Here is a 22,384-nt window from a genome sequence, read left to right on the forward strand (position 1 = left end):
CAACCAAATTACCATCAAATATATAAAGGATCTTTCTAAGCGTTTGCATAAGGCCTCAACTCGAGTCTCAGTTCCCGTTTTTGCCATATTTTTCATATCAATAGCTGTTATAGACAGGGGTAATTATGTACCCTAGTTTTTTGTCTGTGTCTGTGTTTATTTATGCTGATAAGTCTCGTTCTGGAGACACCGTAGACAGCTAAATGCGCGTGACTTTGTAATACGGATTCCGCGCTGTAGGTGTTAGGTAGTGAACTGTTTTGTGTGTGACGACATGTTGGTATCGGTTTGAGATGTTTGATATCTGCATGTTTAGATTAAACCCTGTGACTGCACACCGTGCCACACATTGAACCTGGACGGAGTTTTCTCGATCTGTTAGTGATAACATGTGCTCCGAATTAGGACAGCTATTTTCGATCTTTTCTGGTTCAAGTTAGGGAGGATGGGAGTACAGTAATTGTCGCTCATCATCGCACGTCCTTGTCAAATATTACAAAAGAATTTTGCTAAACAGCTGTAATCTCTTGTCAGAATGAAAGTGTGCCGTATCTACAAGCCAAAAAACTGAAGGTGACAAAAGATTTCAACCCTCGGGTCTTTACACAAATCAGAACCGGTCCTCGGAAAATCGTCGATACGGCAACGTGATCAGATGACGTTATATCAAGCTGGACCAAGGCTAGATAACCGCTGTGCAGACACGCGCACACGTGATGTCACACTCACGTGACGTAACAGCACCGCGTGACGTCATCCCAGATGCGCATAATTTAAGTTATTAGCGCGCACACTTGGATGGAGCAGAGCTGAGCTGTAGTTCTGTAGTGCTACGATAGAACAGGTTTTATTTGTTTACCTGCCACTAACAGATACTTAACACTAATCCTGCTAAGCTGCAGGTGTGTGTTAATAGTGTACACTGCCTCAACAAATTAACGGCTTCGGACTACATGTCATTGGACACGTTTTAAAGTTATGTTTGCTGAGTGGCACTCATTTCTCCTGCCTGGGGTGTTATTTTAACTCGACCCAATAGCCGTGACTTGTTTTTCCATAGCTATCAATTAGTTTCTGGCTGTTCAGCGGCGTTCCTGAGAACAAAGGGCCCTTTTCTGTTTTCCTTCGTCTTGTTAAACCCACCAATCAGACTTAACAAATATAACAAAGTATAATTTTAATCATTATGATAAACTATTTTTAATTAGTGTTAAACTTTTCGTTTTCTCTGTCGTCGCAGAGCACTGCTAGAGCTGCTCACTTACTTTGTCTATTACAGACTCTTTTTCCTCCAATATCCGACAATACCTTTTAACTATAACGGTTGACCGAAAAATCGAAATATTTTCCCTGCTGTACAGCCAAACCTGCAATATTTTATTCCTAAGTTTAAATCTTCTAGATACAGCATTGAAGAAGTTATACTTGAATTGTATAAGATGAAGTAAGTTGTGTTCAATGTGAATGGCAAGCGCCCTACGGTTTGCTTGGCATCTTTAATTCACGGGGTTTTGATTTTTTGAGCAAAAGGCAATTTGATTATGTTGAACAATTTATCAGTGGACAAAAAACTAATTAAAGTTGTATATCAAATTTTGATCAAACCATAATCAAAGAGCTAGTAAAGTTGGTAACTTACTTTAAAGTTGCAGGCTCCTCATTAGACTAACAGTAATAAAACAAATTTAGCCAGTTGAACCTTATTAATAAGACACGCCTAGTTCAATTAAGTAGAGATTGTGTTTAGATTCTATTCTATTATCTACTAATTTTGACCGAAAATAACGAATCGAGTCTTCGATCATTATTTACTCTGCTTCTGTGCACTTTTTGGCTCCGAAATCGAATCTTGGGAAATTCTTATCTTTAAAAGTTTAAACAAGTTCTTATCTTTTCAACTGTTGAATTTAAAAAAAGGTTTCTGATAGTGATACTGGTTTGCTTTTGCGGTAATTTTTGTGACGTGAAAATAGAGTACGGGAATATCGATTAGGATAATTGGAAAGCTAGATCGAAATTTGGTATAAATCAGCAATTTGGTTATTGGATGTGTATTTAAAAATTGGCTAACCAATGAAAGTCTGACTAAGAAATTAGTAAATCAGTATATATGGTGCTTATTATTGGTTTTCGTTGATCACAAATCTGTAGTTATTTGTAGTAAAAATAAAATAGTAGAAAAATTAGATAGTCCAAGATGGGAGGTGGGATCAATTCATGTTATTTTATACACGTTCCTTCACTACTCCATTCAGTCACTCAAATTATTTGTTATAGTGTTGAAAATATTAAAACTGGAAGTATGTTGATAACGAAATGTCGGGAAGAGAAAGTGTCGGTGAAATAAGAAGACCGGCTACTTTACTAAAATCCACAATCACGTCAATAGCCAGAGATCAACACATTTCACCATGGAATTTATCAATTATGTGACCTAACGGGTCAATCAGTCGGTCCCATGTCGTGGCACTTTGACCAATTAGTTTCAATTTGGGCGGTGAAACTCGACTCTACAACATAGCATCCCTCGGATTGAATGGAACTTTTTCCTAGTCCACTAACCGAGTTAAGAAACGCTGCAGTTTAATTGGGTACAAATAGGGGGAAGTCTGAATTAAGGTTAGTGGCCCCAGACTTAGCTCAACCAGACAAGAAATAATTGAATTTAGAAGAAATGCTGAGGCCAAAACAAGAGACCAGCCACTCCATCGGGTGACAATTGCTTTGAATTATTTTACAAAGAACTGAACAAACTATTTTTAACCCTTATCACTTTCGGTTGAAATTTTCTGGCTTACAAACCTGTTTTGACACCTCTTTTCTAGTCTTGAATTTAGTCTTGCTTGAAAAGGAAACCGTTTAAGAGTTACTCCGCACCAGCGTTCTGCTTATTTGCTAGACCGTGCGAAAAATAGACATTGTTTAAGAATTAAGGGATTGAGGACTTATTTTGGTGTGTGTTACTCCTCTAATTGCCACGCTGTTAACTCTGTCAAAATAATTTCAGACACTCAGCTAAGTGCCGCAATATAAAGACAAGCTCTCAGTTAATATTCTCCCACCTCGCACATTTTATTTGTTTCGTTTTTTTTGCATTTTTCGAGAACATCTTATTTATCTTAAACTTTGGCAAAAAGATTTTAATAACTTGTCTATGTACCTGCTCTAAACCAATTTTACAAAAGGAGTAAAAGTTTACCCGTTCTTCGAATTACCACAAAATACCCCTCAAACAGATGTTGGACAGAGCGGCTTAATGATTATCTATAATCCCATCGTATTAGTAAAACTTAATAAAGAATACAAATCTAATATAATTTTAATGGCTGACAAGGAGTAATTTAATTCTGTAAGTAGATTATTGTAGTGATAATGAGGGTAGTTGTATAGTTTGTATATTAGCTGAGGTGAGCGCAGGTGAGCTCCACAGATATTCGCTAATAACCCTCTGTCACAGTTCACAATATCTGCAGCCCAGAGCTGGATTATCAGCACTCCAGTGATTTGTATAATTAGAAGTTAAATCAGCTAGGTATAATAATTAGGGGACATCTGGCTGTCCGGGGAGCAGCAGGCCCCCGGTCGGGTCCTTAGTCGGGTTAATGTCGGGTTAATCTGCATCTAAGTGGGTGCGACACAAGTCCACATCTCTCAACATGATAGCTCACTACAGCATGATGGCTTTAAATCTGATTGCTACAACTTGAAAGCTGTTGTCTGTAGAGATATCCTAGAAAGTGAACAATTGTCAGCACAATTTCCACCAGTATCTACTGAAATCCCCCCGGCTCCACCATCACATGCCAGCAACGCCCTGTTAGGTGCGACTCACTTCTAAGGCATAAGAACACTTGCTCTGGTTCGCTTCACCTCCAAACGTAGCTCAAGCTGTCACGAACCAAATAAGAGGGACCTGTATCTGTGAATCATTGAGACTGATAGCTGTCTTCTGGAGTTGTAAGCAGTGAGGACAGGCTGAAATTAGTCCGTATTGTAGCCAGATCACAGCGAATTATCAACACGTAGCAGCACGTAGCCGCACTTCTATTGCTGGATCCCTGAAACCGTGGGATTTTTCAAAAACTCACGGCAGTCCGTAGATCTAGAGAGAGCGCGCTTTTACGGATTCAGTCTCCACCTTTCAAGTGAAACTTGAAACAGCAGCTACTAATGTCCGTGCTAACGTTAAGTGAACTACCAGGGAAGCCCTGCCAATTAAGTAAAGTACCGCCTTTGTGCTGGCCAATTTCTCCTACATGTAAACAAATATCAGCCAATTAAATTCTTCCCGGTTCTTTTTATATCTTAAATTCTTACTTTTGTAACTTCCACCATCACATCACCTAGACCGATAGATCAAATGTTCTTAAAAAGTGATAAAAACTTTTACGAAACCATATTACAGTGTGCCGATAACAAAATAAGCAGAATATATAGTAGGAATCAGCATTAGAAAAGCATTTTTGACCTTTCATTTTAACAATGATTTTGGCGGCATTAACCTTCAGGCCAAAGACCGTTCGAGATCATTTAAAATTCCGTCAGTCTAATTTAGGATATTCAAGAATGTTTATTTTTTTGCACACTCAGTAAAGAATGTGAATCACGTTGTTTGTCTTAATACTATTAAAAGATCCGGCTCAAATTGGTACTTAACTCTTAAATTTTCTAACAATTTAAGAATACCTGAGTGAGAAAGCGTTTGTATTACTTCCCATTCAATATTTCAGCGTCAACATGTTTTTACAGCTTAAATTTTCTCCAATAGAATAAATGTAGGGACTGCGTAGCTGATGTCGATTCCTATGGAGTAGGATTACTTTAAGTATTTTTGGTAGCTTGATCATCATTAATAACATGTTGGGGTGATTACTGAAATGTCAGTTATTTCGAGATGTGAAGACATCAGTTCATAATTCCCGAAACAGAATACAAAGAAATTTTACGAAGAATTTGAACAAGTTGAAAATGTTGCAAAGATTAGGGTGGCGAGACAAATGTCTTGCAGTAATTTGGACTGAGAAATTTCTTACTGTCAAGTGAGCTTTATTTTATAAGCCAAATCTTTCAGATTGACAGCTAGAAAAAAAAATGTAATCTTTTAACGGATAGGTGTACGAAACGATCAAAATTTGAACTATCTTTACAACTATATCATCTTTCATACCTCCGAAATCATCTTTTTACCCACAATATCACCTTTTTTACCCCCAATATCACCTTTTTTACCCCCAATATGACCAGTATTACCTCAAATATGACCGGCGTTACCTGTGATATAGCTGAGAATTCTTTACCCGGACTAAAGTGGTTATTACAATAACCCAGGTACAGGTAGAATAGGAGAGTCAGTGAAACAGGAAGAGCAACTGCCAGCCTCTCACACGTCGTCTCGTGTAATAGTGATTAAGTGAAATACAGTCATGTGTAACACTGTAACACTGTGACACTGTCACACAACCTGTGCGAGTGTGAGGTACCAGCTGGTACCGCGGTAGTTGTTATAGCAACAGTGATGCGTTGTCATGGTAACAACAGTTCTAACGTCATCACGCTCGGAGTGACAATAGTTCACACTTTGCTCAGAAGGTGAAAATTCTTTAATCGAAGGTAAGTTTTGAGGAGTGTGAGTGTTGGTATGTACAATATGATGCAGCATAATACAGTGACACAACACATGGCCTTTATACGTTCAGTGCCCCCATCCAAACCAGACAGAAGCCCACTTCGCCGGCTTCTACTTTTAAAACACTACTGCTGCTGGCAAATCTGGCAATTTTAGTTTTGTAGCTGTCAGAAGACACATGCAGCACCTACTATCTTAGTGTGATTGGTGCGGGCTTCAGGCCTTGTTAGGGGGTCACTGGTAGGCCGGCCGCACAGCCACATCTTGCGGGAGAGAGAGGGATATAATAGCTGTATACACTAGAGGAACCCCTGCAGTTTCAAAGTTGAAGTTGACGTGTTGTAGCGGTGGAGATAAGAGCAGTGCCCTGACAGCTCCATGTCACTCTGAACGGGGAGCATGTGCTGTGCAGCAGTCAGGTCCTCTCACAAGTGCGGCTACTGGGGCGTGTTTCTTATCTTTATCTTCTTCCGATCATTAGAGCCACGGTGACACTCGACCCGACTTGTGGGCGATTAAAATCGTTGTGCTGATAAGAAGCAACCTCATCAGCTCACTTTGTGACCCCCGATCATTACATAAATACTGGGTAGTAGTTGGTAACGTTAGTTGTACTTTGTAGTTGGCAACCTTAGTTGGTAACCCAAAGGTATTTGTTAGCTGTTCAGTTTTGCATGGTGAGCTGTCAAGGGCTGGTAAGTGAAGTGCTCGCCCGATATGGTCCGCTAGGCCTCTGCACTCCTCTAACTTTTCACTACTTGTATTGCCTCTCTCTCTCGTTATTAATACGTCTACTCCTTTTCCAGCTTCCGCTCCCGACGCTCACTACATTAGGTTTACTCTGGTTGTAATGTTGCTGCTCCCCAAGCTCTGACCACGTGACGTGACGTTAGTCCCACGTGGCTCGTGAATTTTCTCCGTTATTGGTTTTACTGCGACTGTTGTTATGTTTGTGATCATGAGTTTGACAGATGGAGGTCAACACATACTTGACGTGTTGTGTTCGACTCATCATCACTTGCCAAGCTACTTCTTCAACACCTTTTTGATACCGTTACTTTTCAAATTGTCATTTAAAACCCGTCGTTACAGGTCGTATCGGATAGCAGGAATGATAATGGGGCTTAGGTTCAACTGACGATGTTTTTAGAAACTGACAGGAATTAATCTCGGTATTAAGATGACGTACGGATGAAAATAAAATATGTACATGTAACACGTGGGACATATGTCTTCATAACACCACCCTGAATTCCTGCACCACCTTGCTTTCCTCAGAAATCTGCACCACCTTGCTTTTCTTTGAATTCTTGCACCACCTCGCTTTTTCAATTCCCTGAATTCCAGCACCACCTTGCTTTTTCAATTCTCTTGAATTCCTGCACCACCTTGCTTTTTCATTTCTCCTGAATTGCTGCACCACATTGCTTTTTCAATTCTCCTGCGTTCCTGCACCACCTTGCTTCCCTCTGGGTTCCTGTACCACCCTGCTTTTTGACCCCTTGAATGCCCTTTCTCGATAATTTCCACATAATGGCATCGCGGTGCGATCTTCTCCGTCATATTGTCACTCATATTTGCTCCTTGAATTGAGCTCCTTTATTTTATGATTCATTAATATCCCTGCAAACCCAGTCCCTGAGGTTCTTTCATTATCCTTTACCTTCAGTTATCGGTCTGTGCTCAATGAATAGTGGAATAGTGTAGATTTGTAAATAGTGCTCGGTTATTAGTTGTTAAACGTGGCCTTGCTTAGAGCAGGAGTTTTTAGTTAGTGTAGGTGTCTTGCTACGGCTGCCCATTTCCCTCGCATCTCAGTTACCGCAACATCCATCACCTTTTCATGTGAATTGTCGTCAAGTTTCACCGGTAGTTTCCAGCCTGTGCCAGGTTGCAGATCATTAACCCTAATACTCCCTGGTCTACCAGTTCCCACTTCCCACCCTTAGTTCCCATTGCAAGTTCCCACTGCAAGTTCCCAGCCCAGCTCCGTGATCTAGCAGTTGAGAGTTCCCAGAGTCCGGTGCCACATCTGTCTCTGAAAATGCGGGCTGAGTCCGGTCATTACACGGCTCACATTCCTACTATTCGGAGAGACAGCTGATTTAAAAGCTGTTGTGTCATGAGCTCCATGACTGACGTGTTCTGTAGTTTGCATTTGCCCTTTTACCCTTGCTCCCTCGTTTGTTGGCCACTTCGGAAGTATGTCAAGTTTTGGTTTCGTCCAATCCCCTCCTATTCGTATCCTTAGAGAGATCCTCGGAGAGAACGGGAGAATTTCGGTAAATCTTAAAATGGAGTGACATTTGATAGCTGAAGCTTGACAAGTACACTTGTACACTCTCCCAGTACGCTTAATGTGTGCGTGTTTGTGCGTGTGTGCGTGTGTACGTGTGTGTTTCAGTGCCCATCTCAGTCGCCTATTTCTACAGACGGTTATAAAGTTTGCTTCATCGCCGTTTCGAGTGCCAGGAATTGCAGCTGCTAAGTTTGACAGCGTGTGTACTGCACTCTATCCCGCAGAGTTAAACTTTGGTTTGAATTGTTGTTTATGGGTTCTTGTTACTTGTGTCCTGCTGAGTATGTAGTACATCATAATACTACACTTTTACATATTACTAGTCACTACGCTCAATACGACACTTTTACATATTACTAGTCACTACGCTCAATACGACACTTTTACATATTACTAGTCACTACGCTCAATACGACACTTTTACTTTATTATTATGAGAACCACGCACAATACCTCACTTTCACTTTACTTCACATTGGACGTATCTTATCAATATCTGACTACTGACTAGCCCATTTTTATGTAATGCTACAGAACTTCGGTGTAATGTTGTTTTGCTGATTTCACCCTGGTTACCATAACAACGCCCCGGTTTCCATAACAACAATCATTTTGTCATGACAGCAATATTTTTCCACAATCACACTTTGTTTTTGTCATCATAATATCAATTTACAAATTTACAATAGAAATTTACAATAGAAAACTCATAAAAAAACTGTTATTACGACAGCACGTCAGTGACGAAATTGCCGTGACGAAATTCAACTTATCACAGAAAATGTGGAGTAACCAATGCAATAACTGTAACAGTAACTATCGTGCGGGCCCTTGTAGGTCTATACAATCAGGCCTTTTAACTATTTGACTTCTACTTGCACTCAGGAACACACCTTGAATCACGAAACTAAGTTATTGCGCCATTAGATTTAATGCATCGAGGATAGCAGTCATCATAAGGTTTTTAATGACGTCTGCAGTGACGACATTAAAATGGTTTACATCTAAAAGTGCTTAAAAGCTTGCATTACCATCTGTTGTGAACTAACGCATCTCATTTCTTCTCCCGTCAACTCCGACAGTTTTGTTCAATATTTTGTTCTTCAAGGGTATACTAACTTATGCAAACTTATGTGGGGCAACTTTTTGGCCCCCAGCCATTTTACCCACTCTCATAACTTTCAATAGTTAAACTAGGGGTTCGTGGTAAAGGTTAAGAGTTTCTAGTCAAGTTTACTTTAACAGTCGATATAAAACATCGGAAATGTCGAGGTCACAAAGTCATGGTCCAAGTGTCAACAGAGTTTGTTTTCCTTTGTCCGAGTATAATTGAGTGGCGGATCTAACAGTTGATTTGTTTTGGTGCATTACACACCACATGACTGCAAGTTCTCAAATAACCCGGAGTAGGAGGACGTCATTTGTTGTTTAGTACTGGGCTCCCTTATCAGCACGGGGTAACCGTGGTAACATTGTGGCGTTGTTATCAGTACATTAAATGGAGTAGTACATTAACTAGTTAACAGTGTCCCAGTACTCCCTTGAGAAACCCCAGAGCTCCAGGTTTGTCGTGAGAACGATCCTCCTGCCCTCCTGCCCCTTCCTTATCAGTCCTGACCGCTGTAATTCACAGCGTAGACAATGAAAAATTAAACTTACAATCGTCTAAGGAAGATTAATTACTATCCTTTATGGAACTGTTCGTCAGGACCCCTCTCTCTCTCTCCCCCCGAACCCAAGACTTGAGGAGCCGGGAGGAATGCTGACCTGACCAGGGACCACGATAAGGGTGCTCCCTCCACATATTACAACATTCACTTCTCAGCCAAACTGCCTCCCCTCACCTCCATGTCATCGGTTTAAGCATTAGCAATCCTATTAAATTAGCAATCTTATTAAACTTGTTAGAGGCCTGTCTGGACAATGGTCTCCGTCATATCTTATATAAAGACAACACATTCTCCGTGAAAATGACGGGTTTTGTGTGGATGAAACAGGAAATTAAGGTCTTGTTGAGTGTAAACACGTACCGTCAATAAATATCAGACCATATGGGATGAGGGAGGTAGAAAAAAGGGCCAGATAATTCTAGAAATATTTATTTATAAAGCAGAACCACTATCAGTTAGCTCTTTAAAAATGTCGACTTTATTAGTTATTGGTTTTAAAGCACTTAATCATTTCCTAAAAGCCTTTCAATAAATTAACACTTTTAACGAAACTTTTATTAACGAAAAAATACACTTTTATACTGTTTTACAATTGATATACAAATTATGCTTAGAATTTTAGCTCTTTGAGTTTATGAAACAAACTCTGACAATGTAATGCCAAAGGCACCCTTTTAGGACTCGGTCCTAACGATGTCATTCCCTTTAGAAAGAGCACTAGTTTTGCTGGATGTCCATGGTAGCCCTACTCAACGCTTCAATGGAGGCTTATGATCCCAGCAGGTTATCTACACGTGCCAACGCCTTCTCAGTCGAGTCCCTCGTTAATAGCGAGGAGTTCAACGGCTACACCACGCAACCAGCAGCTTTCGAAACATGTGAGTAGTCCCCGCAGACACTGCAGCTAGCAGGCGTCCTTTTGTGAAAATATGCACTAGCAGGCGTTCTTTGTGAATGTATGTGCTAACAGGCGATCTGTGGCGGATGTATCTGTTAACAGGCGTTATGTGGTGAATTTATCCGCTAGCAGTAACAGGCGTTAACCTGTAAATGCCGTTGAAACGATCTACATTCGACTGGTCAGAGCGTCAATCAGCTGATTTTAACGTCTGGCCCTGAAGTTCCAAAACCCAAGTCTAGACCAGCTCTCGATGACATTAATTGATAGACAAGTTTTTTACGATATAAAGAGTTACGTATAATTTTACAGAAATAAGTATAATTCTACAGAAATCTTTTCAATCACATGATGAAACGTGCAACACGTAAAATAATCTAGCCTAGTAGTTAATCACATGATGGAGATGTAAGAGAGCTAACAGTAGGATTTGTTCAGGTGCGGGCCCGGGGACCCCACGACAGTACCAGGAATATTACTCCCCAGAACAGACCCCCGACCAGCAGCAGCAACAACAACAACAACCCAGCAACCCGACCACAGAGATAAAGCAGGAACTTCCAACTCATCCTCTCCTCGCTAACGTATCCATCCACCTCGACGCTAAGGACCTCTGGGACCAGTTCCACATCATTGGGACGGAAATGATCGTGACTAAAGCGGGAAGGTATGTTTATTGAGGCAATGTTTCAGATAAGTTCGATTTTCTAACCACATCTTATCATCCTGCATTTTGTCATTGTGGTAATATTATTCATTTAGGTATAGTCCATTTCACCACAGTCTTGATCCCAGAGATGATAAAAGATGATCTCTCTTCATCACCCATAAAATTTTGCGTCCCATCCAGCGCTACAAAAATTAATGTGGATGCGGGAGCTGGGTTACCCCAGTAATCTGTACTGTCTCGATGGATCTATCCTGGAAAGTCTGGTTATTAAAGAAGAAGGGACTGATTTAGAACTCAGGGTACGAGTGTTCTGGCAGTCATCGCACTTTTCAGTCATGACATGTGTGCCGGCTCTCTCTAGGATACATGAGATGCGAGGATAATTTGATTCTGGCTACAGCAAATCAAGATAATTTACAGTAAGCATTGTTTAAGGAGCTCGGAGAGACACTGAATTACGTTTAATTACTTTATCTAAGCGAATACCTAAGTCCTCGTGCTATTTTTAGCGGACGAGTGCGCGGTTCCCGGACCACCTTGTTCGGGAGAGAGCGCTGGGCTCTATAATTTGAGGAGCTGGTGAGTCCACCTCCCATCCCTCTCTAACTCTCCTGCCACTCAGATCTAATTGTCAGGAGGTCTGTTCTGTCACCTGCCGAGCCGTTCCGGCCCACGCGGATCCCGGGATTTTTCATTCGGTTTTGTTTTACTCAATTAAGTAGATTTATGGAGTAAACAGGCTGGGAGACAGAGTGTTGACGGAACGGACCCGCTGACAGGTATTATTTTTCCACTAATGCACTCTACCATGTGCAGAGAGGACACGTGACACGGTCTCTGAGTCACGTGACCCAGACCGAGCACTGCGTCAGATCCTGGACCAGGGATCATGCTCACTTTCTCCTTGGATCCTACGCATCTCGGCACGAGTCGAGCAGATGGGGGTGGAGAGCGCTGAACGTCCTCAGGCCGGCTACCGAGCTTGTAGAGCTTCCCTGCAATCTTCATGAGATCCTGATAAGGGAGCGGAGGTCGTAGTGGTGAGAGACAGGCCGCTGAAAGCACCAGCTACCACCCAACCTAGCGCTCAAAATATATTCAAATATGCGTTTAGAAAACGGCAGCACAAAAAACAGAAACGCGAGCTGGTACTGTGTAGAGCAGAGCATCGGGAGAAAGTGAGAAAGTGAGAGAGAGAGGTGGGAACGAAGTGAGCAGTCTGTCTTATCTCCTATCTGTTATATCGCACTTTTCTGCATGGCCGTTAACACCCAGCCAGGTGGCACACTCCCGATAACAACACTCTGTACTCTACCTCCAGGCGTGAATTTGCATAAAATTATCACCGCCAGCCCATGAAGCCTGGCCACCCTGACTCACACTTTACACCTTTTACTTTAAACCTGGTCTGAGTAGGTGAGAGCAGTTAATTGCACTGTGTTCCTTAACCCTCATTAGCAGACTGTATACTCTCTCTGTTAACACAGTAAGGTACCCCCTCGTTAACGTCATGGCAACCCTGATTTATACATATTATTACATTTTATCTGATAACTTTCTGTTAGATGGAGGTATGTGTTAGCCATCGATAGTTTCTGACTGTAGCCGTGCTGTGAAAAGTGATTACGAAACAAGGAGAGAAGAAGGAGTGGATCTGGTTGAGGGAGAGGGGAACTGACTGGTGTTTCAAAAAATGTTTTCCGGAATAAAATCCACTAAAAAGCCTAACAAATGATCATCTTTTAAGAATAAATAAGTTTTAGAAATATGGAAGCTCCTCAATAGTTCTATTGAAATGCTTCAAAATATACCCAAATAGCTGAAACGAATGAAAGATGTCCTAGGACAACAGTATTTCGCAAAAAAACTAATTACCTCGCCGTCAAACCCACGCTTCAAAAACTTAATAGTTTTCACTTTAAAGGGAAAATAAACCCTGCCTCACATATTTTTTGATGGTATTTTATCCAAATTCCTGAGTTGTACCACGACAAAAACACTGCAGCACGTGTTTCTTGTCCGAACTAAGGATTCGTCGTAATACGAGTTCATAGTAACGGGAACTTTGTTTCAGGAGAATGTTCCCTACGATAAAAGTATCCGTGTTTGGATTGGACCCTCACACCAAATATCATATGCTAATGGATATAGCTCCTCTAGATGACAAGCGTTACAAATACGCTTATCACAGGTATGTCCTACTAAATACTAATAACTATTGATATTATATATAAAGTAATAAGGATAAGTTCATTAAAAACTGTTTTTTATTTTAATATCCCCAAAACGGGAAATAATCCAACAGCAACTTTCATAATAACCAAAATTTTGTTGCATGAACAAGTAACTTTAGTCCTAATTGACAAAGTAATGAATAATGCATGACTCTATTTTTCACGACAGACTAGCATATCATAGACTCTCGAACGAGCGCTACCTACGGTAGGTCTTGTGCAGGCAACAATTATTTATAAAGGAGTAGCCAGCTGCTGTTTATATACGGTCTTCGCTGTAGTTCGTTCCATAACTGCTGAATAAAGATGTTTATATGGTTGTCGCTGAAACAGATTTTATATCGGGTAATTGCTGAGACACATTTTTTGTCAGGTAACCATAGTAACTGGATTGTAACCATGAAATAGGCTTTTCATTTTTCTTCATTTTCCACATTCTTAGAATTAACAAAATTACTAAGATAGGGGTTCTTTAGTACTGTTAGAATTGAGTCAGTCGATAAATTGACCCTCTGATTGCTAAATTTAACGAGGTCAGGAATTTGATTACGTTGGCTCATAAAAACTTGATATCAAAGTATTTGATCATCGTATCAAATTGTCAATAAAGTGATGATAATTGAATTATATTAATAAGAATCTCAAAATTGGATTACTGGTTTGACGCAATTTGTAATACATGCAACATTCAGAGAATTCTTATCGACAACTAGATTAACAAATTTCATTATTATGTAAGTTATTCGCCGTCCAGGTTTTAAAAGACCGTAAAATGTTTGTAGAAAGTAATAAAGTGAGGGACGGAGATTTAAACGGGGTGCCAAGCCGTAAACCACTGCTCCCTTTTGCTCTGCGTGCGGGTTGTTGACAGCGGGAACTGAGCGAGCTGACAGAGTGTCGTATTGTCACGGTAACTGACCAGTTCCGTATCCCCAGATACAACCAAACTCTTATCACGTAGTTCCAGAGCTGTTTTAAAGTTAAGTTTAAACTCACCCTCGCCTGTTTTAAGTCATTTGACCTGGAGAAATTGAAAAGAAACATGGACGGATAGTAACCTTGTTGACAGCTTTGTAGAGAATGACTCGACCTATGAATCGAGGTATGAAAATATTTAAGCCGGACTTTTAAGTGTTAAAGTTTTTAAGCCGGTTTCCTGAACTCGTACAAGGGACCCTGGCAGACATTTTCCCAGTATTTAGATAACATTGACTGAGCGGAATACACCAGGCTCGATGCAGAACCCATAAGAGCGAGAGGTGAAGGCACTGGAGAGTCCTGTTACCGACGCTATGATACCCTACAAAGCTGCCAGGCCAGGATTCGCTTGAGCTCCCTTACGTCTGGCCACTGCTTTTAAACTCCCTTCAGAAACCTGTCTCCCCGCGCTCTCATTCCTCATGTTTTAAGTTCTCTGTTTCCCATTGCCCTTCTAGCTACTCTGGAGAAGCAGTACAAGTTACACCAAACCTTTGCCTCTCGTACTTGTAAAATTAGGCGCTCAGCTACTTTTCTTATTCTCGGTCTGAACACTGCACTAAGTAATAAATGCTAAAATGGGAACTCTAATTTGTATCATCAGGTCCATGAACAAAGCACTGGTGTGTTATAGCATGATTACAAAGCTTGTTAAGTAAAAGATGCTCTTTTGAAGAAAGTTTTGATCTAACTTCCACACTTCCTCTGATAAACAAGTTCTTTGTGGTTCCGCCCTTGTCAATGCAGAGTCTTACAAGTGAAGCTTCCAACTTTGGATCAGATCATCTAGAACTGGAAACTTTCCGGTAATCGAATGTTCAAAAGTTAATGACCGTATGTTTTTAGAAGCAGATTTCCGATATTCCTTTTCAAACAGCAGACATCCAACTTATATCCAACACCTGTAGGTGGGCGTCAAATAACAATAAAAATGTTTGATTTCTAAGGATTGTCCGTACCGATTCCATTCTTCAAGTCCATGAAGCCTGGAGAAAGTGTACTGGATAAAGAAAGTCTAGTAACCATGAACTGCCACATAATTGGGTTATACTGTTACTGACTTGCTCAGAACCACTCAGCCATGTCAAGCAACTTCAGTACCAATTCGATAGTATTAATACTAGTATCCGTTCCAATTATTAATGCATATATAATCCGGAGGAGGGTGGCCGCGGTTCCCTTTTGAGCTGGTGGCATCAACCAGGAAGCTCTTCTAACGAAATTATCCAAATCCTCACCTCATCCAATAGAGGTGACAGAGTGTAATTCATAGAATTGTTATCCGAAAATCGGAAAATGCTTGTGTAGTGTCAACGTCTTTCAGTCAAAACTCCTTTTAATGCAATCAGCTTAATTAGTGTGTAATAGCCGGAGTGCCAAGTGAAATGTAATCAGCCAAAAATCCGAAATCGAATCAACGATTAGAATTGGTGGCCAGATTGATTATCATTATTAAAAAAGCATCAACATTTTAAAGTTCTGTTTAGCGAATTTTTCACACATTCTGATAGGAAGCTTGGTGTTAGGTTGGTGGTCAGAAGTGGAGCTATAACAGCAATACTGGAGATGTAGCACGTTTGATTTTAACTTTAGGCTGCCCAATAGATATGCTTAACGGAATTAGGAGTCTGGCACATCTTGCTGAAAGATAACACAGGTCTTGTTCTATGTCCTCTTTGGATGAAGTACAAAGCTTCACATTTGCTTTTCCACGCTGCTCGCTGCTTTAAACTACACTATTTTTCAAATTAGACTTAATTTCTTTGGTAAAAACTGTGAAGCTACGAAAGTTCAAAGCTGTTCTCACATCTTCCGAACTTAGAAACCCTAAACCTGTTCGTCCTACCACCGATCTGCTGTCTATACTCGAGCTTAAACTTACCAAGAAAAGTAGTGGCGTTTTAAAAGCTCCTGGAGATTTAGTAAGGCTGCCTCTGTCGATCTAGCTGAATACTGCTACAAGTCTGACCAACAGTCAGTCCACTAAACCTTGACACCAAATCTCTAGCACATTCTGTGACATTCCGATTGCGTAAGACTGTCTCAAATAATTAGAATTGCTTTAAAACTATCGTGGATAATTTCAACTGCTGTGAAATGAGAAGCTATAGATTTGACTATTTTCAGTTCGAGATGGACAGTGGCAGGGAAGGGAGATCCCCCGGTACCAGGGAGAAACTACGTTCACCCGGACTCCCCTGCTTCCGGAGCTCACTGGATGAAGCAGACTGTTAGCTTCGACAAGGTCAAACTAACCAACAACGACATGGATAAAAACGGACATGTGAGTCACCCTTTTGTGAGTCAACCCGATTCACAGTTTTGATTTTGAGTTATTGCGATAATTTTTGAACTGCTTTTCACCTTTATAAAACTAAAAGTCTCATTCCGATCTATATCTATAAAAAAATCTATAAACGAAGTATGGTCTATGTTTAACTAACCTTTATCAATCACAGATAGTCCTAAACTCGATGCACCGCTACCAACCCCGCATTCACATCATGGTAGCCCAAGGACAACACAAACCCACATCTATCAACGACGGGCCCGTGAAGACGTTTGTGTTTGAGGAGACTCAGTTTACAGCAGTGACAGCTTATCAGAACCAGCAGATAACTAGACTCAAGATCGAGAGCAATCCTTTCGCTAAGGGATTCAGGGACGCTCGAATGCAGCATAGGTGAGTGTTGAAGGAGTAAAGAGATAGCTTTATTAAAGAATAAGCATAATTAGTATTAGTGATTACGTTCAAATTGTTATAGCGAATATAAAGTTTAATATAAAACCACCTTAATGTTGGAGTGGGAATTGGAATAGATTTGTTCAACGCATGAAGCAATTTAGCCAACAAATTTGCCATATTGGTACTGAAGGATTTGAGCCTAGATCTTTCACAGGAGCATGCTGATGTGGGAGAGCGCAGACCTTTCGGATTGTGCACCCACCCTTGCTACCTGGCCTCTTATTAAGTTCGTACATTAAGTTTTAAGTAATTGATAACACCATTTTTGGCATTCCAATTCCCACTGTGTACAAAATTAGCCACTAAAAAGGAATAATAATCTGATTAAACCTTTTCTTTAGACAATCTTTAAAATACAAAAAACTCATTGTTTGGATTTTTTCTTGTATTGCATGTTGCTGTAATATAGGTATTATCTTATTATCTAGAAACTACTATCACTGTATGAAGAGGGACCATGCGATCGTGCGGGTGCTGCATTCAGTGGTCCTGAGCCAATATCTGGATATGTAATTTACTGTATAAACGTGAACCTAGTTTTGAATACAACGTTTCGGAAACGTCTGCAACACTCGAGATGCTAAAAAAACGTCGGTTGTTAAGTCTAGACTATAGACTCTAGACTATAGTATTAGTTATGGTGTAGAAGTCTTGGTGCAAGTAAGGCCTTTGTTCATTACTCCAGCTCCTCTAGTAAGCTCATGTATACCCAATGGGCTGGTGCACTATGCACATGTTGGAGAGGACTTTAAGTCCTTAACACACGATTGGGAACCCTAAAAAAGGAAGTGTAAAGTCCCTGTCAGGTATTACAAGGTGGCTGAGAGCGTGTCTATTAGATCAGCACAAGGTACTGGGTGTAATTAGTTGAGAAGACATAGTTTAACTGAGTTCGTCTGCTGCTACCCTTCTCTCAAACGTGCGGCCCCTACCCCCACAAAAGAAAGACATTTTCCTTCCCCGCCAGCACCGCCATCTCCTTTGAGAAATTAGGTGCGACTATTGCTTGCGTTGTTGCAGCATATTCGCTACAATAGGGCTCCTCGACACCTTTACACTGTTCAACGGTAAACACCCAATTGAGAAGACACCGGAATAGGGTTCAAATTCTAAAGCGTTAATCCGTGAAGCTAAACCTGCTGTCTCCAGCTCAACAAACCTTAAGCCTTGTCTGTAGGGGAGAAAAGTAAATAATTACAAGTAACTTAAAATAATAAGAGAAAGATATATCCATTATGTTTGATAAATATACTGTTAGCAGGAACTCGAATCCAGTTCTGTGCAGAGAGGAAATGAACCTGCTCCTACAGTCGTACGGTGAGAATCAGGCCTGTTCCAGAGTCACTACTAATCCTTACTCCCACGCTCTCACTTCAACTAGTAAGTTTTGCTTTCCTCCCTCCAAACTGTCTTAATATGTTTAGAAACTTATCGTCTGAAATCGAACCATTTTAATCTTTCACTAAAACTTGATTAGGCTTTACCCGCTGAATTACTTCCGTTCTTATCCTTACATTAAAATTTAGTGAACAAAACTGATTGAACATCGTATATTCGTGAATTAAATCTTAATCTAATGATCTCTGTGGTGAAAGGAGCGTTTAAAATAGAAGATTTTAATATGAATGAGAACTGTAAAGATCCTCTCCCCTTTCAGCGAGTACAGGTGGACTCTTGCGGTACCCTAGTGATCTGATAAATAGTGCCGGATACTTCCACTCTCCTTTAACACCCTCCTTCCCTCACTCCTCCTTTCCTCAGGTTAGCATCTTTTTCACGGTCACATACCTCATTTCCACTGCCACATACTGTGTTTTAGTTATTGATATTATCAGAAATGATCCCAATCAAGATGCTAACTAATCTCCCTGTTCAGATAATTACGTCGGAGAGTGCAGAGTCACCACCAGCCCCTGCAGTCACCCCCTTCCCTTACGATCCTAACTACCCTTCTGTCTATCCGGTGAGTCAGATTGTTCTAACTGGGAATTTTGAGTTGATTTAAGTGTTGTGCTGTAGTGCAGCTGAGACTGTAGATTTAAATAGTGCTGTGTTACATCTTCTTGAGGGAGATCTTGTTAGTCGCTTTAAAAGAATCTGCTTTCTAGAATAGCGAGGAATCGTTTTTCTAAAGAGGACTCTATTTAAGATAGCTTCTCTCAAAAAAGGCTTTTTATAGGTTAGAGTAGTTTCTGATTCTCCATAAAATGATAAGGAAACGTTCGCGTTTTGAGTCTAAACTTAAAGATACTTATAATCCCCGAGGAAGATATTGTATCTGAAACATTTTGACCATTAGCTGAGAAACCTTCTTTTCAAAGTGTTTTCTTTAAGCGTAATTGTAACGTTCAGAAGCAGCTCCTTATCATTTAGTTGATTTTCCTTTGAAGATTAAGATCCTCACTAGTTCTAAAGAAGTTACGATGGATACTTATTTACAGTTGATACATGGTTTCAGGCTCAGTCATAATACCGGCATTTGAAGCAAAGATGAATACTAGAAATATTTACGAAATTATAAATATTTCGTTACGTTCTCTATTTTGACAACTGTTGGTGTAGAGGAAAACGAGAAAATGTACGAGTGTATATAAGTTCTTCTGCGGAAGTTTCATCTTCCTTTTACTTGACAAGAGTGTGCGTTGTGTTTCATAGTATTCAGCATTTGCAGAGGTGACTTTTTTAATGTGCTAAAAGATGGAATTGCCTGAAATATTATGCGAGCCGTCGGCTTAGTTTTTCTCCAAAATTGGTGATACAAAAAGTTTCCTTTATCATAATTTTACAAGGCAAGATGCAATTAAATAAAATGCAGTTGTCGACAAGGGAGTTTCAGCAAAGATATACTCTGACATAATTAGTTGAATCTAACTGTGATATGAGTTGATATGAGCGCGTTTCGGCACCACAAATGCCAGCGTAATCAGGTTCGGCACGTGCAGAAGAGTATCAACTCAGCTCGGAGAGTTGGGAGAATTAGCTGGCAAATTGCAGCAGTGATTGCGTCGCCAGTCTTATCAAACTGAGCGACTAAGTTCTGGGCTCCAAGCAAATCAGCAAATGACATGTCGTGTTGAGACTGCTCATTGTAGGGTTGATTAGTGCACGTGCAGAGAGCTGGTAAAAGTGCACACGTGCAGTTGTACCGGACATGTAAAAACTCTCTGCCACCATTGCCAGCCTTCCTGACCACACTTATAACTACCACCACTTTCTACTTTTATTTATGGATGAAATTAGGAGAAGCAAGTTGGCTGCCATGTCGGAGTGAGACAGCTAGTATATGCAGCTGGTGATGTGTTATCGCGTATACAGACAGCTCCCGACTGACATGCAGCCCAATTATTAACTTTAGAGAGAGGGCTCTGCTGAGTCCAGGGTAATTGCTGTGTGTTAGTGGTCTAATCGACAATGTGTGCTGCTGTCCCCCAGGATTGTTATCAACTGTCACCTGCCAGAGCTTATAGGGTGTCTTCTGATATCATGCACATGTTTCATACCATACTATTCCCGATAACAAAAGGGAGATTTAAACTATGTTATCTTATAGTCCTGTCAGGGGTCGTGTATCTTAATCTAGCAGGTCTCGTAGGTCCACCGAGTGGGGCCTTTATCTTTAAAATGTCTAAAACTGACCGAGACTATTTAGTAATCTAGTGCATGAAGTGGGAAAGGAGGTTCCAATTTTTGACGGTGGACATTGGACTCTCGTCAGTGGTGATAATCGCTTAAAATTAAGTCTGTTACATTAAGTAATTGTTATCAGGGATATCTATATTGTATAGTTTCATCAGGCTAGACTCGCAATTCCAAAGAAATGAAGTAGGATATTAGATAGGGGGTCGCCATTATTATTATTTACATGAGATAGATAGTGTCTCAAACTCTCAAAGAAATAAAACACTCGATATAAGTTGCTAAGTGCCAATAAGATTTCCTTTTCTATTTCCACAATGACGCCATACCAGGCCATTTTTATGGTCATCTGCTTAGACATGTTTTCTTTGTGTTTTGCAAAGTTACAACACATAACTTTATCTTCGATTGTCGGCTATGATTTTACTTTCGCCCTACTATTAGTAGTAGTAGCCCGACCGGGACACCTTTCTGACTGAACTAATTCGGACCATTGACTTACAGGCCAGCGTTAAAAGCCCATTGATTAGCGTAAAGTCACAAAGGCACTTCACACGTCTTTGTGCTTTTGTAGTTGAATTATTACAATAATTACTTAATTAAAGATTTACATAAACTTCTGATGGGTCGTGTAGTTACTTTTGCAAATTTTAGCACCTTCGTGGACTCCCCATTGGCCGTTTATGCAAGAAATCTATTTTGACTCGTGGGTTACTAACTGGGAACCTCACTGTTTTATAAACAGCGTACTTGTAACAACATGTTTTATATCTGGATTATAACAGCAACCATTTCAGGCTCCCTCGTCCCCGTATTTCGTGCAGACACCCGCTATGTCGGAGTCATCCAGTGGGGCTGCACATTCAAGTAGCGACACTCAGCAAAGACCCGAGTATTCTCTAATGTTCCAGTATCCTGGCAACGGCGGACAATGAGGTCCCCGCGCCTGCAGCTCCACGTGCAGGCGCGCGCGATACGTACTGCTATATACGTGGGATACTATGTAACTCTCAACTGGAAGTTGTTCTTTAGGGAAATGATCACCATGCGCACCTTTAGCCTGGGTGTTTTGGGCTTAAAAATTATGAGGCAGAATCACGTGATGTAGTGTCACACACGTGACGTCACACTTCGTGGCCTGACGTCATATCACGTGACAACAAGCTAAAGATGTTACAGAAAGTGAGATATAAGTGGGTAGAAGTCTCAGTGAAGCTCCATGACTTCCAGAGCTGTTCATATGGGCATACAAGTCGTGAGATTGAACCCACGGTAACCAGAACTTATAAACTGTAACCATAGCAACCGCCATGGTAACCATGGTACAAGAACTCGAGAACCAGAGCGTAGAAGTGTGAGGATGTTATTTAAACTTTTTTATTCTTAATTATTTACAAATGGTCGGTTCTAACTTATATTTCAATTGTATAGTAGCGCTAAATCGAATATTGTTTTTTTGAATACTCAAGCTGCTCCTGCTACAATCTCTGAGTCAGTCTGACAATCAATGATATTTTCTCTTTGTGATTATCATCAAAATTGATTAGAATTTCTCGCAGATGTCGGTAATGATATTGATATATTTATCTCTTCTTTAAAACTGCTTTGTAGATTTATTGATATTAAC

The 22,384-nt window shown here is 40.5% G+C and overlaps 2 protein-coding genes across 8 annotated transcripts in view; both read left to right on the forward strand.

Annotated features, from left to right (window-relative positions):
• The window catches only part of LOC134812866 (uncharacterized), a 912,489-nt gene that overhangs the window by 848,679 nt on the left and 41,426 nt on the right, over positions 1-22,384 (forward strand). The window lies entirely within an intron of this gene.
• Positions 1,398-22,169, forward strand: LOC134812454 (T-box transcription factor TBX10-like). Of its 7 annotated transcripts, XM_063819879.1 has the most exons (11): positions 1,398-1,444; positions 10,305-10,473; positions 10,932-11,160; positions 13,238-13,354; positions 16,503-16,674; positions 16,835-17,058; positions 17,276-17,347; positions 18,380-18,501; positions 18,779-18,882; positions 18,998-19,084; positions 21,555-21,778. In XM_063819879.1, the coding sequence occupies exons 2-11, from the start codon at positions 10,326-10,328 to the stop codon at positions 21,690-21,692; spliced, it is 1,413 nt and encodes a 470-aa protein (XP_063675949.1). In that variant the 5' UTR covers positions 1,398-1,444; positions 10,305-10,325; the 3' UTR covers positions 21,693-21,778. The 7 variants fall into 7 exon arrangements, with proteins under 7 accessions (XP_063675949.1, XP_063675954.1, XP_063675956.1 ...); XM_063819881.1 differs by lacking the exon at positions 1,398-1,444 and having other exon boundaries at positions 10,268-10,473; positions 16,503-16,659; positions 21,555-22,169; XM_063819880.1 differs by lacking the exon at positions 1,398-1,444 and having other exon boundaries at positions 10,268-10,473; positions 18,383-18,501.

The sequence above is a fragment of the Bolinopsis microptera genome, chromosome 3 (assembly GCF_026151205.1).
Source record: "Bolinopsis microptera isolate Bmic1 chromosome 3, MBARI_Bmic_1.0, whole genome shotgun sequence".
Taxonomy (NCBI): domain Eukaryota; kingdom Metazoa; phylum Ctenophora; class Tentaculata; order Lobata; family Bolinopsidae; genus Bolinopsis; species Bolinopsis microptera.

What these genes read in the sequence shown, in the direction of transcription:
- LOC134812454 (XM_063819879.1), top strand. Translation starts at nt 10,326, where the DNA reads ATGTCCATGGTAGCCCTACTCAACGCTTCAATGGAGGCTTATGATCCC. An exon ending in CCACGCTCTCACTTCAACTA is followed by an intron (nt 18,502 to 18,778) that starts GTAAGTTTTGCT and finishes CTCCCCTTTCAG; the next exon opens with CGAGTACAGGTGGACTCTTG. An exon ending in CTCACTCCTCCTTTCCTCAG is followed by an intron (nt 18,883 to 18,997) that starts GTTAGCATCTTT and finishes CTCCCTGTTCAG; the next exon opens with ATAATTACGTCGGAGAGTGC.